This window comes from Temnothorax nylanderi, unplaced genomic scaffold (assembly GCF_030848795.1).
Source record: "Temnothorax nylanderi isolate EJ_2023f unplaced genomic scaffold, tnyl_v1.0 TNYL_tig0888_pilon, whole genome shotgun sequence".
NCBI classification, from domain to species: Eukaryota; Metazoa; Arthropoda; class Insecta; order Hymenoptera; family Formicidae; genus Temnothorax; species Temnothorax nylanderi.
Genome location: NW_027249950.1, coordinates 14,073 through 30,998, shown reverse-complemented (window position 1 = coordinate 30,998; position 16,926 = coordinate 14,073). Strand labels below are relative to the sequence as shown.

The 16,926-nt window shown below is 41.6% G+C and overlaps 2 protein-coding genes and 1 long non-coding RNA gene across 3 annotated transcripts; 1 reads left to right on the top strand and 2 right to left on the bottom strand.

Moving 5' to 3' along the window:
* Positions 1–3,158: 3,158 nt before the first annotated feature.
* LOC139785796 (uncharacterized) lies at positions 3,159–4,446 on the top strand. Its single transcript, XR_011722083.1, has 4 exons — positions 3,159–3,595; positions 3,701–4,077; positions 4,156–4,223; positions 4,409–4,446. It is a non-coding gene; the product is annotated as an uncharacterized lncRNA (long non-coding RNA).
* Positions 4,447–4,908: 462 nt separating this feature from the next.
* LOC139785795 (putative nuclease HARBI1) lies at positions 4,909–6,597 on the bottom strand. Its single transcript, XM_071724971.1, has 4 exons — positions 6,276–6,597; positions 5,760–6,124; positions 5,346–5,625; positions 4,909–5,151 (listed from the first exon to the last, which is right to left on the bottom strand). The coding sequence occupies exons 1-4, from the start codon at positions 6,562–6,564 to the stop codon at positions 5,036–5,038; spliced, it is 1,050 nt and encodes a 349-aa protein (XP_071581072.1). The 5' UTR covers positions 6,565–6,597; the 3' UTR covers positions 4,909–5,035.
* Positions 6,598–10,175: 3,578 nt separating this feature from the next.
* On the bottom strand, positions 10,176–15,440 carry LOC139785797 (uncharacterized). The gene is made up of 2 exons (XM_071724972.1): positions 14,195–15,440; positions 10,176–13,948 (listed from the first exon to the last, which is right to left on the bottom strand). Exons 1-2 carry the CDS (start codon positions 15,438–15,440, stop codon positions 10,176–10,178), a joined length of 5,019 nt encoding a protein of 1,672 aa, XP_071581073.1.
* Between the last annotated feature and the right edge of the window lie 1,486 nt (positions 15,441–16,926).

The window sequence follows — 16,926 nt, the reverse complement described above, 5'->3', positions numbered from 1 at the left end:
AAAATACACAAAACCGATTTTTTAATATTACATTTTTAGTATCCCTCATATGTTGTACATTTGTAACTTACATTCTAATAATGTATTGTATTTTCATTAGTATAATATTGTTTTTATATTGATTTATATGAAATTTCAGATGTCAAAGGAAAAATTTTAAAACAGAACAGAGATTTACAAAGAAAGTGCCAAAGATTATTAGCCCGAAATAAATATTTAGAAAGAAAGCTTTTTAAACAACAAAAGCGCGTAAAAGTAAATTCAAACATAAGGGTGCGAGAAATTTTAAGTTCAGTATTTACTCCCGGACAAATTAAATTGTTATTAAATCCGAATAAGAAAAAGACCCATTGGTCTGCAGAGGATATAGCTGCTGCAATATCCCTGCGCACTGTAAGTCCGAAAGCTTACAGATATTTACAGAAAGCACGCAATGTACCACTCCCCGCATTGTCGACACTTCGTAGATGGGTTGCTACATTCAATGTTAACAATGGTATTTTGGAACATGTTCTTCTCATTATGAAGCATAAAGGCCAGAACATGACTAACATGGACAAAATAACCGTGTTATGTTTCGATGAAATCCATCTATCCAACCAAGCAGCAATTGAACGGAGAGAGGAAAGAGTCATCGGACCGCACGAAAAATGCCAAGTTGCTGTTGCCAGAGGTTTGTTTACCAAATGGAAGCAACCTGTTTATTACGAATTTGACCAAAGCATGACCAAAAATATATTAACAACTATAATTGCTAAGTTACATGAGATTAGTTACACGGTTGTTGCGATAACTAGTGACTTGGGACCGACGAATCAAACGTTACTTAACGAACTGGGCATTGATAGTGCGGAAGGTAAAACGTACTTTCTACATCCATGCGATGGAGAAATAAAAGTGTACGTATTTATCGATGTTCCGCACTTAATTAAATTGTTACGTAACAATTTATTTGACTCCGGATTTTACATAAATGGTTATTACATAAGTAAAGCCTGCCTAGAAAGGCTAATTCAAATTAATGGCAACGATTTGAAAATTGTACATAAATTGTCGCGATTTCATCTAGACGTGAAGGGAACGCAGCGACAAAACGTCAAACTTGCAACACAGGTTTTTTCGAACACAAATGCTGCCGCTATAGAATGGTGTGGGGAGAAAGGACTTATAGAGGATTGTTTAGAGTGGTCTGAAACCGCAAAATGTATCAAACTATTTAATGACTGGTTTGACTTATTTAATTCTTCGTATAAATTCGGTTCACATTCTGGAATGCATGCATATGGCATAAATGCTGAGAAACAAAACGAACTCTTAGATAAAGTTTCGTTATTTGTTAAAAATATGAGGGTTGGGAAAAAAACCCATTTACTTCCTTTTCAAAAAGGAATTTTAATTAGTAATGAGTCATTAAAAAACCTATATAATGATATAAAAAAGATGTTGGAAAATACTCAGTGTCCTGTGACATATATAATGACTGCTCGCCTCAATCAAGATATAGTAGAGAATTTATTTGCGTACATACGAGCAATGGGTGCTTGTAATGACAGACCGACAGCACTCGATCTTAGATACAGATTTCGATGGTACATATTAGGAAAGCATTCGACAGACGTTTTTACTGAAGGGAGCAACACTGTTGTGCAAAATTTGGCAGACACTGAAACTTGCCTTACTAGTATGTCTGATGAATTATCTAACAGCAATGAAGAGGATGCGGCAAATAATGATCAATTCCATTATGAAACCCTTCAAGAAATGCAAATTTGCAACATTTCGGAGGAATTCACTGAAGAATATAATAAAATAGATAAGGATGTTGATTTAGAAGATTTTGAATACGATGATATTGGTAAGCTATTATGAAACTTTTAATTATATTGACTACATATAAAGGGGTACCCTCCTCTACCTTGTCGTTCGGATTGGGCATTAAACTGTAGGTCCCATGTGCTTGTGTACAACCTGTGTGCGCACCACAAGCACATGACTTTGGGGGAGGCCTAGGTCCGGATTGTTGCGCCATTGAAATGATGATGACATATAAAGGGGTAAAAGCAGATAAAAGTCATAGTAGTGCAAGTCAACCCATCGATTTCAGTTTATAGGTGCAATCTACACAGGCAAATATGTTGAAAGGTCGATAAGTAGAAAAAAGTGACTTACACTACTATGACTTTTACTCCTTCATATACTGAAATAAATATTGTAGTAATATTTATTATTTTATTGGTAAGTCATCGATGTGGTTTACTTTCTGTATAAGTAATTAAAATTATTACATAAGAATTACTTTAAAAGATAGAAATATATAATAAATAAAATTTGTATTTAATTGAAAAATGTAATAAATATAATAAACAAGTCAATAAAATATAATAAATAAATCAGAAAAATATACATTTTAATTACTATATGAACAACGTATAAATAACTATATAAAGGTTCATTGTATTGTACATGTTTAATTTTACTATTTATATGAGTACAATTAAACATGTAAAACATATTTTGAGTAATAAATTATCATTGTCACCATAATTTCTGTTGTCAATATTACTGTGTTTCTGACAGATACTGTAAGCCGTTTTAATTATTCCCCTACTTCTCAAGAGCTCCATTTGCTAAAGGAATTTGAAGATTTTACAAATGTATCCGACGTTATACAGAATGAAGGCTTAAAATATATAGCCGGTTACACAGCATCTAGATTCCGAAATAAATACCCATTTTTAGGAACTCCTACAAAACTACTGGTTACATCTGATGAAGACTGGATTAATCATATTTCAAAAGGAGGAATGATTAGTCCTTCTATTGAATTGATTGAAGCGGCAAAAATAATGAATTCGGAGTTTGAAGAATTTCATGGCTCATTTATCAGTAAAGAATCCGGAATTTTCAAAACAATTGCTGAAAAAGTTAGGAAAAACAAACAAACTTTAGCGATACCTCTAGAGGTACTATTATGTTTAATTAGAACGCGAACTTATATTCGTCTGCGAGAAATTAATAAAAAAATAAATACAGAAAATTATAAAAGAAAATCTCAGAAAAAAATGAAAAAAGTGACAAACAAAAAATATTAATATTCATTCACGTTTTATATTATTAGTAAATAACTGTGTTTATTGGTTTTTTTATTTTCATTTATTTTATTATACTTGACCATACATATTGTATATGTATATTTAATATATATACGTTCGTAATAAATATGTTCCGTTCGTTACGTGTTCATCTTTAAAAAATTTTTTTAAATTTATTATTATTTTCTTTATGTAAATGTTTAATTTTTTTTATTAAAATTTTATATAATATATGCATATATTAAACGTACATTTTATTTTCTTCCTTTATTTTATCCTTTTATTAATTTTATGCAAATTGTATAAAAATGAGTGAGTAATATGTCAATTTAATTTGCCACTACAAAATGGCGGCCGCTGGAACAAAATTTGATTGGCTGTTCAAAAACGTGCGTAATAGCACACCTTACTTTCTTTACACCATGACTCGTGGCACTCGCGCGCAAAGTACAACTGCGATGTTCAACTGTTTGCTGACATTATCACAGTGTGTACAATACAGAGTAAGTACATTTCTTTACATATTATCATTATTATTTGTTACATTACTTATTGTTAGTCAATCTTATTCATGTATAATTCATAAATATAAGTATTCTTTCTTTTAGAAATGGCCGATAAAAGGAAGGAAAATTTTACTGCTGATGAGAAAAAAGCAATAATTGATTTTGTCTTCCAGAATAAATGTATTCTGGAAGATAAGAGCAATTCTATGAAAAATAAAAACCTTCGGCAGGAGAAATGGAAAATAATTGCCAACACCCTTTCCTCAAGACGAATTGCACGCGATTGGAAGGAGGTACGCGGTGCATATCAACGATGGAAAATGCAAGCAAAGAAAAATTATGTAGCGCATAAAAGATCATTACACCGTACTGGTGGTGGTCCGTATAGTCCAGAGCTTACCCCTTTGGATGATATGTTAAGGGAAATTGTACCGGAAGATTTCGAGGAAGACGAAAATATGTTTGATTCCGATGGAACGGTAAAGTTTTATATTTCTTGCTGCACTTCAAAATATACAAAATAAAATATATTTATAATTTTCTCTACTTTTATATAGAGGCCGATATGCAATATACAGCAATCAGAACAAAATACAGAAAACTATTTGCTGGATCCCAGTACAGGGTAAGAAAAATATATAATACATTAGGAATATAAATATTAAAAATTATATAGTGCATAAGGAATATAAATATTAAAAATACATAATATTAATAATCTTTATTGTTAATTCCTACATTCTCTGCAAATTTATATTTAATTTATAAATAGTATTTTTATCAGACTTTATTTGTAATTATTTGATTTAGAATCTTAGTACCTGCTGAAGAACCATTTGAAGAAACAACGGATGAAGTACAGGTGTCCAATAACCCCACAGAGGATAATGTTTATGTAAAGCGAAAGAAAAAAGAAATGTCAGCATTTGAAGAAGCAATGTTTCACTTGCATGAAAAAAAACTGGGTAAAGAAGATGAGCGAAACAAAATTGAACACGAATTGAAATTAAAACTCTTAGAAATTGAACACAATAAGAATTTAGAATTAATAGAAGAGAAAAAAAAAGTGCAACAATTAAAAATGAAACTTTTAAAGATAGAATTAAATAAAAAATTAGAGAATTTAAATAATGTAATATAAATGACAAACATTGACAAATATATAGGCATAAATATATTAGTTTTTATATGAACAAAATATTATAATGATAACACAATATTAAGATATAAAAAATAAGATAAGAAAATTGTTTAAGAAAAATGTAGTTTAAAATGGAGTACATATTAAATAATAGGAGTAAATATGGAGTAAATATTAAATAAAATTATTTTTGAAATTAACTGTGAACATGATCATGTTGTGATATCTTGTCTTTCTCTTGAAGAAGGCAATTTTCAAGCAGTTGCAATAAGAAATATGAACGTTGCAAGAACTGATCAGCCAAAATGCCGTTGTGCAAAATCCAAACGGAATGCTGGGCCAGGTCGTTCTGTTGCATGTGGAACAGCAGCAGATTGCTCTTCATCGCTTTGGTTTTCCTCATCATCAATTTCTGTAACAAAAGCATATCATATTTTAAATGCAGTAATGTTATACTTGAATGAGTCTCATTTACGCATATATATTTATATTTATATGTTAATATATGTACATTTATTCTTAATGTAATATTTCTTAATATAATATTTTTTACATTATAATTATATAGGATCTTTTTATTATGTTTTTGATTTAAGATATGCTTACCATATTCGAAGTTGTTGAATTGTTTCCGTATGTTGAAGAGAATTGCCATAGCAATAATTGCAACCTTTGCTGTCTCCAGATTAATCTGCATATTGTTTTGTAGTGCTCTAAACATCCCTTTCCATTCGCCAAAACATCTTTCGACGGTAAGACGAGTGCAAATATGGGCCCAATTATATCTATTTTGAGTATCAGTTTGAGGCTGTAGAAAAGGTGTTAACAGATATGGTCTGCAAGGATAACCTGCATCACCTAACAATATTCCTGTCATTTTGCGTTCCTGTAATATAAATAACATATATGAGTTTCTTGTTATGTAAATATATATTCTTGTAATATAATTAGAGATATAAATATTTATTATAAATATTCGTTATGAATATAATTGTGTAGACTCTATATAATTATAATTACCTCAAACTCCTCCTTCAGACGACTTGAGTTCCATATTCGGGAGTCATGAGCACTGCCTCTCCATCTGGCAACAATATCTAGAATTCGACGCTGTGCATCGCAAACCACCTGCACATTTATAGAATAGAAGCCTTTCCGGTTTATGTACAACATAGCTCGTTCTTGGTTGGGGCATTTAATACGTATATGAGTACAATCAATGCATCCAACAACTTGTGGGAAACCGGCTATGTTGTAAAATTCCATTTGCAAGGCTTCCATTATATCTGGAAAATGTACAAAGTGTGGCAGATGAGCTGCGATGGCTTTCGATACTTTTGCCACAATTCTGGATACTGTTGGCTGTGATACTCCATGCAGATCACCTGTATTGATATATAAATATTATGTAATGATTTATATAAATTTTACAAAATAATTTATATAAATTTTATTTTTCTATTTTTTTACTTTTATAAAAAATCATCTAATAACTTAACCATGTACAGAATATTAATTAAATTAAATAATACAAACCTAATTCCGTCTGATAGCATCCTTTGGCGTAAAATCGTAAAGCAATCAACACTTGTAACGCTGATGACACATCCTTCTCATGCCCTGCTTGAGAAGATAACCTTTCTTCAACTAAGCCTATCACAAATCGCACTGCTTCTTTTGACAGTCTGTAGCGATTCCGAAATTGAATATCATTAAATCTTTCGAATGGATCTATCCTGTGACGAAAAACTTGCGGCATCCTTTCTCCTATTTGCACAACATCCCGCACTTCCCGTATTTCGTTAATTGCACGAATGTATTCCATTTTCTTTTTATTATAAATATCTGGCACTAGTAGTATCTTATACATGCCCCTGACCACTTTTATCGCGCGCTGCTAAGATATCAATATTTAGCACGCTTTTAAGACTTATTAGTGGTTTTGAATAGCAATTTTGCTCTAAACTCGCGTGATTATCGATTTTCTCTAACAGAGCGCTGCTATCATTGCGTTGTGAATACGCGCGCTAATAAGAGCGCTAACATCTCGCGCTAACATCGTTGTAAGCGCGTTCTGAATACGGGCCTATATATATATATATATATATATATATATATATATATAGGGAGGTATTGTTGAAAATCTCCACTAGTTGATGATGAAATAATAATTGTGTTTATTATAATGTGTATAGAATTGAACAAAACTCTCGCTCGCAATCTCACGAAACTCTCCGTTGCGTCCAGAACCTTCCGACACGACGACACAACCTTTCGCGCTCGTGGTCTTTTTCTCTGTGTTCGCCTCGCGCGCTCTGCAGGTCTCGACTCGCTAAGAAACAAAAAAACGACGGACAAACTATCGGTAACGCGTAGCAACGACGTTCAGATGGTAACGCGCATACATCTACGCACGAATACAAATAATGAAATAACGCAATATAATGATTGAACGATTCCTACCTCCTACACTCGGCCATTCGACATGCGAATATTCGACCTCGAATATTCTTTAATCGCTATCAAAATCACCGTCGGATAAATCCGGTAACCACGGTTTCATATTATCAGAGGAAGTCGAAGTCGTATACGGACCATCATGCCCGCCTTCGCGCTGTACAAGATATCTATTATTGCGTAAAACTCGCGTCACTTTGTAAGGACCAAGAAATTTTGCCGCAAATTTCTGACCAGGTTTTTGCTGAGTCCGCTTGATTGCAACTAAATCGCCTTCAGTATAATTTTTACCAGCAACTCGCTTACTATTATATCCTCGCTGATTCTCCTGCTGAATTTTCGATATATTTTCTATCGCGCGCTCTCTTAACTCATCACGGTTCTTTTGAAATGTCTCTATCCACTCCTCCTCAATTAATTTTCGAATCTCGGGATTATCCCGTAAACGAGCTTTGGCGCCGAACAATAAATAAAACGGGTCCATGCCTAGACTCCTATGCATAGTAGTGTTCATATACTGTTGCGCACGCCCTAAGTATCTATGCCACTCGTCATGCTTCGGATCTGCTAACTTTGTTAACAACGGTATTATAGTACGGTTGACGCGCTCAACCTGTCCATTTGCCCTTGGCACTCCGGTCGTGATTAAAACATGTTCAATATTCTCGCTCACGCAATATTCTGAGAAATCATTTGAAGTGAACGCGGTACCTCTATCGGAGATTATTCTACGTGGATTTCCGAAAATAAGTGCCTGCTTACGCAGTTTATCCAGAACTTCGCTCGTGTTCGTGGTTTTTGTAGTGTATAGCCATACAAACTTAGAAAAAGAATCTATTACAACGAAGATATGCCTATAACTCTTTTTTGTAGACGGAAGTGGGCCCAAATGATCTATATGGTACGTGTCAAGGGGAACTTCCCCTTTCGCGATTGGATTCAAAAATCCTTCTTGTCTGCCACGTTTTCTCTCGGCTAATATGCACGCAACGCAATTCCGTATTATCTTTTCAATTTTCACCTTGGCGTTCGGTATCCAATAATCATTACGTAAAATCGCTTCAGTTTTCGCCACTGAGAAATGTCCCATCTCATGCGCTTGTCTTATCACTTGTGACTGCATACTTTTCGGTACTACAATCAATAATTCACCGGTACTCTCACGGAAAAGCAAACCGCCTCTGACAACGTAATCGCTCGCTCTAGCCGACTCTCCTAACTCGATAATTTTTCTAATGTCATCGTCTTCTGACTGAGCCTTCTTTAATCGCGCAGTTAAACCATCCCTCTCTCTATCGATCAGATTACATTCCGGCAATGGGTGACGACTCAAAGCATCTACATGCTGCATATTTTTACCGGGCCGATGCTCAACTCGGTATTGGAATTCTTCGAGCAATAACGCCCATCTCGCGACGCGTACACATAAATCTTTTTTGTTCATAGTAGCTACAAAAGCCCGACAATCGGTTAATATAACGAATGGAATTCCTAGAAGATAAATCCTAAATTTCTTTAATGCTCTTACCATAGCTAGTACCTCGAGCTCATAGCTCGGATATCTTTGCTCCGCGGGTGTCGTCTTGTGACTGCTGTAGTAAACAGGGTGCCACTGATTATCGATTTTATCTCTCTGCAATAATATTGCACCGAATCCGTGCGACGACGCATCGGTATGAAGTTCAGTCTCGGCATCAATCTCATAAAGTTTCAATATAGGCTTAGTACATAAAATTTCTTTTAAACGGAAAAACGCGTTTCTCTCTTCATCATTAAATTCAAATGTGGCATCTGCCCTCAAAAGGTTACTCAACGGTCGTGCAATCACTGAATATTGCGGTACAAATTTTCGAAAATACCCACTGAGACCTAAAAAGCTTTGTACTTGTTTTACGCTTGTAAGCTCGGGAAAATTTTTAACCGCTTCAATCTTGCGCTCAGACGGAGACACATATCCGTGTCCTATAATGTGCCCAAGAAATTCAACGCGCTCTTTTAAGAAACTGCATTTCTGCCAATTAATAATTAATCCGACATCGCTTGCAACTTGCAGAACCTTCTCTAAGTTTCGTATCCCGTTCTCGTGATCAATCGACGGTACGATCAAGTCATCTAAATAAGTCAACACAATTTTTTGTCGAATCAAATCTTTGAATACAATATTAATGAATCGTTGGAAGATGGCTGGCGAGTTGCACAAACCAAAGGGAACACGCAAAAATTCATAATGTCCATCCGGAGTTATAAAAGCTGTGTACTTCCGGCTCTGCTCGTCGACTTTAACATGAAAGAAACCGTTCTTTAGATCTAGGGTACTATAGAGTCGTGCCCCTTGTAATGAATCTAGTTGATCTTCGATCAACGGCAATTGTTCGCGAAATCGCTAATTAATCCCGGCGATGGTAGTGGGATGAGAAGGACGCGCGTGGAGGGTGTTAACAAATTATGCCTTTATTTTTTGTGTAACTCAGACCACAGTCTGAGCCGTCTTTAATGAACCTGAGAAACGATGAGCGGTGTATAATGAGAAGTCTTTTGATGCGCGAGGCAATTGTATAAATTGCCTCGCTCGTGGTGAGTCGCCCGTGAGCCGTTGAGACACGTGGCGGTCGGCACTCGCGCACGTGTGAGCCTGAGTCGTCGTGTTGATGTACCAGAGCTGGCTGGGGTGAGCGGTCTCTTTACACTTTACAGTCTCTTGGCAGCTTCAATCACTGCGAGCGGCACGGTATGCAGTTCTACGAACAAAACTCACAGAGCACACGTCGTACGTACGATCACAACGCGGACATGTTTCTCTCTGAGGCGAGGGAGAAGCTCGCGATGAGCGCGCCCGTGCTTGCGCAAGCTGCCGCGTCGATCCGGCCTGTCGATACCCGATCGATGCTGCCATCTGATGAGATGGCGCAACGCGAGCGTAATCTCGAACATTCCGCCCGCCATCAGCAACCTTGTTGATGATTCCTTACTCGTGATCCTTTATCCTGATGAAATGGGTAATACGGCAAGCTTGGCAATTGGCCGGGTGAGCATCGTGGTGGCCGTCTTGAGGGTAACCACCCTAGTAAGTCCATCCTTTCCGGGGTGCAAAGCCGTTACTCTTGCGAGTGGCCATTTGCACGGTGGAGAGCGTTCGTCGGTGAGCAGCACGATAGAACCCACCTTGATGTTGTTGTTAGGATGATGCCACTTGGATATCGCCTGCTGGCGTTGCAGATAATGCGCCGACCATTGCGCCCAAAATTGTTGAACATGCTGCTGGATGAGCTGCCGCCGAGATAGTCGCGAGGTTGCCAGGTCGATCAGAGATGGCTCGGGTATGGTAGTGAGTGGACCTCCAATGAGAAAATGACCTGGGGTGAGCGCTGAGACGTCTTCAGGGTCGTCGCTCAACGGTTCCAACGGCCTTGAGTTGAGAATGGCCTCTATTTGCGTAAGCAACGTTGTTAGTTCTTCCGTCGTGAGTAGAGTCTCCCCGATGGTCCGTCTCAAATGAAACTTCACGGACTTTACAACCGCCTCCCACTTGCCCCCCATGTGTGGAGCACCTGGTGGGTTGAACTCCCATCTTATGCCGTCAAGTTGCAACACTTGAGCAATCCGTTGATGTTCTTGAGCGTCTTGGACGAACATTTTCTTGAGCGCGGCGTCTGCTCCAATGAAAGTTGTCCCGCAGTCCGAGTACACGGTCTGAGCAATTCCCCTTCTCGCTGCAAATCTTCGGAAGGCTGCTATGAATCCTTCTGATGAGTAGTCACTGACTACTTCGAGGTGAATTGCGGAGGTGGAAAAGCAGACGAACACACAGATCCATCCCTTGTATGTTTTCGCACCTCGTCCCTTCCATGTCTTGATGGTGAGCGGTCCGGCATAGTCGACTCCTGTATGAGCAAACGGACGTGACGGCGTAACCCGAGAGAGAGGTAGTTGGCCCATCAGTTGATGAGCACGGATCCCCCTCTGCCGAGCACACACGACACACCGTAAGATATGAGACTTCACCGGAGCCCGTCCGCCGATGATCCAATATTGTTGCCTGACATGAGCCAATGTCAGCTGTGTTCCTCCATGTAAAGTACGCAAATGGGCGTGGGCGATGATTAAAGTTGAGAACCGTGAGTGGCGAGGTAAAATCGCCTGATGTTTGTTGTCTTGAGCTAGTGCTGATTGGTTGAGGCGGCCGCCAACTCGGATAACCCCTTGAGCGTCGATGTACGCAGTCAATCGACTGAATGCGTGAGTAGGTGGTAGTCTCGAATTGGCCGTGAGCATCTTGATCTCATGCGTGAAGTATGCCGCTTGAGTAGCCTTGATCCAGAATAGTCTGGCCTTCTCCAAAGCTGAGTGCAAGTCCAGTGACTTGGCTCGGCGCTTTCTCAAGAGAGAGATAAACCTGAAACAGAGAGCTGTTACTTTCAATAATTTATTGAGGGTTGAGTACCTATATATGAGGTCCCAGTGGTATTCCGATTGAGATGCCGCTGCATGTAGCGCAATGCCAGGACGGGCCTCACTGCAGCTCAACTCGTCCGACAGCGCGGGTTGTGATGGCCATGCTTCAGGTGTGAGTATCCACGGTGGTCCCGTCCACCATAATGAGTGGCTTTGGAGTTGAGCAGTAGTCAATCCTCGTGATGCGCAATCGGCTGGATTGGATGTACCAGGTACGTATCTCCAGTGTGCCTTTGCAGTGAGATCTTGAATCTGAGAAACTCGGTTTCTCACAAAATCCTTCCAGCGCGATGCATGAGATTTGATCCACGTGAGTGTCACAACAGAGTCCGTCCACAGGTGAATTGCTGTAACGTTCAACTTCAAGGTGGCTTGAACGTATTGCATGAGCCTTGAGAGCAGCAGTGCTGCGGAGAGTTCAAGTCTCGGGATGGTGAGCCGTTTGAGCGGTGCTACCTTAGTTTTGGAGCACACCAATGAAATCGTGGCGCCGTTTGAGCTGCGGACGGTGATATATACGACTGCAGCCATTGCTAGTTGAGAAGCATCAGAAAAGCCGTGAAATTCCACTGACGAGGTACTCCATGTGTTATACCATCGAGGTATTGAGATTCTGCTTAAGCTGGTGAGTTCTTTTCTGATAGTGAGCCACCGTGATGAGAGCTGGGATGGCAGTGGTTCATCCCATCGGAGCTTATGAAGCCATAGCTCCTGCAAGAGCATCTTCGCCTTGATCACTACTGGTGATGCAAAGCCTAGTGGATCGAATATCTGAGCCACTTCAGACAAAACGAGGCGTTTGGTGAACTGAGTGGTGTGCGATGAGATCCTTGTTGAGAATGTGAATGAATCTTCGTGAGGAAGCCAGTTTAATCCGAGGATTTTGGTTGTGCAATCGTCAAATGCAATTTGCGAGCCCTGTTCCTTTTCTGCTTGAACCGCAGTGAGCACATCTTGATGAGTCGCGTGCCACTTTGATAATGGAAAACCGCCCGCCATGCACAAATTCTTCAGTTGCACTGCAATTTCCTTTACCTGCTGAACTGTGTCGGCGCCTCCAAAAGTGTCGTCAACATATCGACCCTCAGTGAGTGGCGGCACTGCAAGGGGAAACTTATGGCCTTCATCCTTCACCAGTTGCAGCAGTGTTCGCACTGCTAAGAACGGGGCACCCTTGGTACCATACGTGACCGTTGTTAGATAATTTTCCACTTCCTTGAGTTGTTTGTCTATCCAGAGAACCCGTTGTAAATTCCAGTCATCCTTATGTACGTTGATTTGCCTGTACATTTTGGTGATGTCAGTTGCCACTAAATGCCGAAACTGTCGAATCCAGAGCAAAACGTCTGTGACGTCTAAATGCAGCTTGGCTCCCGTATACATGAGATCATTAAGTGAGCGACCGGAAGTAGATGCACTCGAGCCATTAAACACCACACGTAATTTTGTGGTTGCACTGTCTGGTTTGAGCACGCCGTGATGTGGCAAGTAATATTGCGCGTGCTGGCTGGAAACGGGTGAAGCCTCCGTCATGTGATTGAGCTCTCGATATTCTGTCATGAACTGATGATACAGGCTTTGATAGTTGTCATCTCGTGCGAACCTTCTTAGTAAGCCCTGCAGGCATCGATGCGCAGTGTGATACGAATCCCCAAGAGTATCAGGTGATGATTTTAACGGAAGTCGAACCGTGTATCGACCTGTTGAGTCCCGCGAAACAGTGCTCTTGTAATATTCTTCACATCTTTGCTCGTCAGGCGTAAGATCATGAGTATTACTTGCAGGCACTTCTTCTTGTGTCCAGAATTTCGCCAGCAACTCGTCGAGAGCATCCTCTCTCTCCTGAATCGAGGCATGGTGCACTGCAGCAGATGCCGATGATGATGTGTCGACAGGTCCGAGAACGAGCCATCCAAAAATTGAGAGCTGCGCAATTGGCATCAATGGATCTTGTTTGATGATGTTGGGCTTGATGATCTGCCCATATGAGTCAGCTCCAATGATGATATCCACTGGCCGTGGTGTGAGAAAGTCTGGATCGGCCAAGATTAACTTGGTGAGATGCGGCCATTCCTGTGGTGCAGCGTTGAATGATGGCAAGATGTTGGTTAACGTCTGCAGAATGTGAGCTTGAATGATGACGTCTGATCTTGAGTAAAGTGAGCGGAGCTGGAGTGAGGCAACTCCTCGAGTTTGAGTTGACTTTTCGCCCCCAATTCCAGTAATGATGATGACAGAATGATGACGAGGAATGTTGAGCTGACGAATGAGTGATTCAGAGACGAAGGTGAGTTCTGAACCTGAATCGATGAGAAGCCGTACGCGCTGAGTAGTCACAAATGAATTTATCTGAGCCAGGGCCGTAGCTAATAAGGTTGAGTGTGATGAGCGGGCCAAAGAGGAGTGAGCGACGATTGCACCATCTTCCTATTGAGCTGACGCAGCTGAGCTGGTGCTCGGCTTCGCTGATAAGTTCGCCTGATGAGCTTCATGCAGCATCGTGTGGTGTCGGTTGGTGCACTTCTTGCACCCCCGTGAGCTCTTACATGAGCGGACGTTGTGGCGGCCGAGGCAATTGAAGCAGAGCCTCCGTGAGATGACAAGTTTCTGTCGTTCGACCGGTGAGAGATCCCTAAATTTTGTGCACGTCACAACGAAATGCGTGCCGTTGCAGCAGTCACACGGGTACACCGTGGAGCCGTCTGATGATTCCGTGCGGGCCGGTTGAACTGCCGCATGGTGAGCTGTCGAACGCCTGGATGTTGAGGCGACCGTGCTCCCTGAGCTGACCGTGGACTCTATCCTCTCGAGTGCTCGAGCTCGAGAGGTGAGAAACTGCTCGAGCTGCTCGAATCGCGGATACTCGCGTTTTGCTCCTAGGGACGTCTCCCACTGCTCCTTCGTCTGGCGATCCAGCTGCCTGGACAGCTGGTACACCAGGATGCTGTCTCCCAGATCCTGTGAGACGCCCAAGGCTTGCAGGCCCTTTATTCCTTCCTTGAAGGTGTTGAGCAACTTGTCCAGTGATGCGGCGTTTCTCTGCACTGGTGTTGAGCTGGCAAAGAGTTGGTCCAGATACGACTGAATGAGCAGGCGTTTGTTTTCGTATCGCTCGACGAGCATCTCCCATGACGGGTTGAGAGAATCTCCGGTGAGAGGCAGTCCGGAGATGAGCTGAGAAGGTGTGCCTTCAAGCGAGAGTCGCAGATAGTGAAGTTTTTCCACGTCAGTGATTTGTCGGCTATCAAGGATGACGGCCCTGAATAGGTCGCGGTACGTGGGCCAAGTAGCGTAATCGCCCTTGAAGGACGGGATGTTTATGTCCGGCAGTCTCTGTTGAGACTGTGAGGGCTGCACCGTTTCAAGCGCCGCCTTCGGAGCAAGCCTCTCCGCTAATGCGCCCTTGAGCTTCGCCAGAGAGCGACGAGCCGCCATGCACTCCTGCGCCTCCACCGCGAAGGCGTTCTTCGAGAAGTACTCATGAGTGATGAGCGCCGCCGGCCATGAGGCTTCGAAATAGGTGTGTTCCTTAAGGAACGCCTTGTGCACTTCCTCGAGCTGGATCGAGATCTGGAGAATTTCATCCACCGACGTGTCATCTGCGGTAGATGGCAACGTCTGGTTGATGGCCCGCACCGTTGCGATGCGATTCATCTGCGTCTGCACCTTCAGCGTGAGCTCCGCGGACAGCCGCACCGGTGAGGCCTGACGCTCTGAAGTGCGCTTGTCGGTCGGCAGCTCGAGTAATGGAGAGGTCTTCCCTCCCGTCCCGGTTTTGGCGGGATCCGTCATGATGAGCCGCCCCTGAGCTGTTCACGATGAGAAACCTGAGAAAAGTCGAGACACGTGTAAGAAAATGCTGCACGAATCGAGAACGTTCGAGGAACGCGAGAGAAAGCGCTATGCGAAGCGAGAGTCATGTATTGAGCACGTGATACTGTTTATGTGACACTCGCGAGGGCGCGTGAACACTCGTGTAACACTCGCGACAGCGCTATAATGTCTACGTGGCACATCGCGGAGGGCATGCCCCTTTCACGTGATCTGTGTCTGAGTTACACCATAAGTTCCACGCATCCGGCTCGAAGGACCAAATGTTCGCGAAATCGCTGATTAATCCCGGCGATGGTAGCGGGATGAGAAGGACGCGCGTGGAGGGTGTTAACAAATTATGCCTTTATTTTTTGTGTAACTCAGACCACAGTCTGAGCCGTCTTTAATGAACCTGAGAAACGATAAGCGGTGTATAATGAGAAGTCTTTTGATGCGCGAGGCAATTGTATAAATTGCCTCGCTCGTGGTGAGTCGCCCGTGAGCCGTTGAGACACGTGGCGGTCGGCACTCGCGCACGTGTGAGCCTGAGTCGTCGTGTTGATGTACCAGAGCTGGCTGGGGTGAGCGGTCTCTTTACACTTTACAGTCTCTTGGCAGCTTCAATCACTGCGAGCGGCACGGTATGCAGTTCTACGAACAAAACTCACAGAGCACACGTCGTACGTACGATCACAACGCGGACATGTTTCTCTCTGAGGCGAGGGAGAAGCTCGCGATGAGCGCGCCCGTGCTTGCGCAAGCTGCCGCGTCGATCCGGCCTGTCGATACCCGATCGATGCTGCCATCTGATGAGATGGCGCAACGCGAGCGTAATCTCGAACAGCAATGGATATCTATCTTTAATTATTTTTCTGTTTAACAAACGATAATCTACACACAGCCTCGTAGAACCATCTTTTTTTTTTGCCAAAACAATCGGGCTCGCGTAATCCGATAACGACGGTTGTATCACACCTTCATGCATCCACTCATGTATTTGTGCATTAACGGATTCTCTCTCAGGCATTGCTAATCGCCGCGCTCGCTGATAAACAGGCTCATCGTCCTTCAAAATGATAGACATCTTTAGATCTACTTCTCGCGTTTTATTCGGCTTATAATTACACATTAACTTCTTAACTTTCTCTCTATATTTTAATTCCGGTACGTGAGACACGTCAACATCATTTTTCTCGCAATCTATATCGATCTGTAAAATCTCCGGTAAATCATTATCTACGCTTGCTCGTTCAGATAACGGACTGACTATAATCTTTCCCGCTTTTATCGTTAACTCGATTGAATTTAGAAAATCGGTACCAATAAGCAAATCTTGACTCATAAGCGTATCCGGCACAACGCGTACAAGAATAGGATGTGTATGACCATCTATCGTTAGTTCGGTATCGAATTCCCCCATCGTCGAATTATTCGTTGCTCCGATGCCGCGGAATCGAATCTCGTT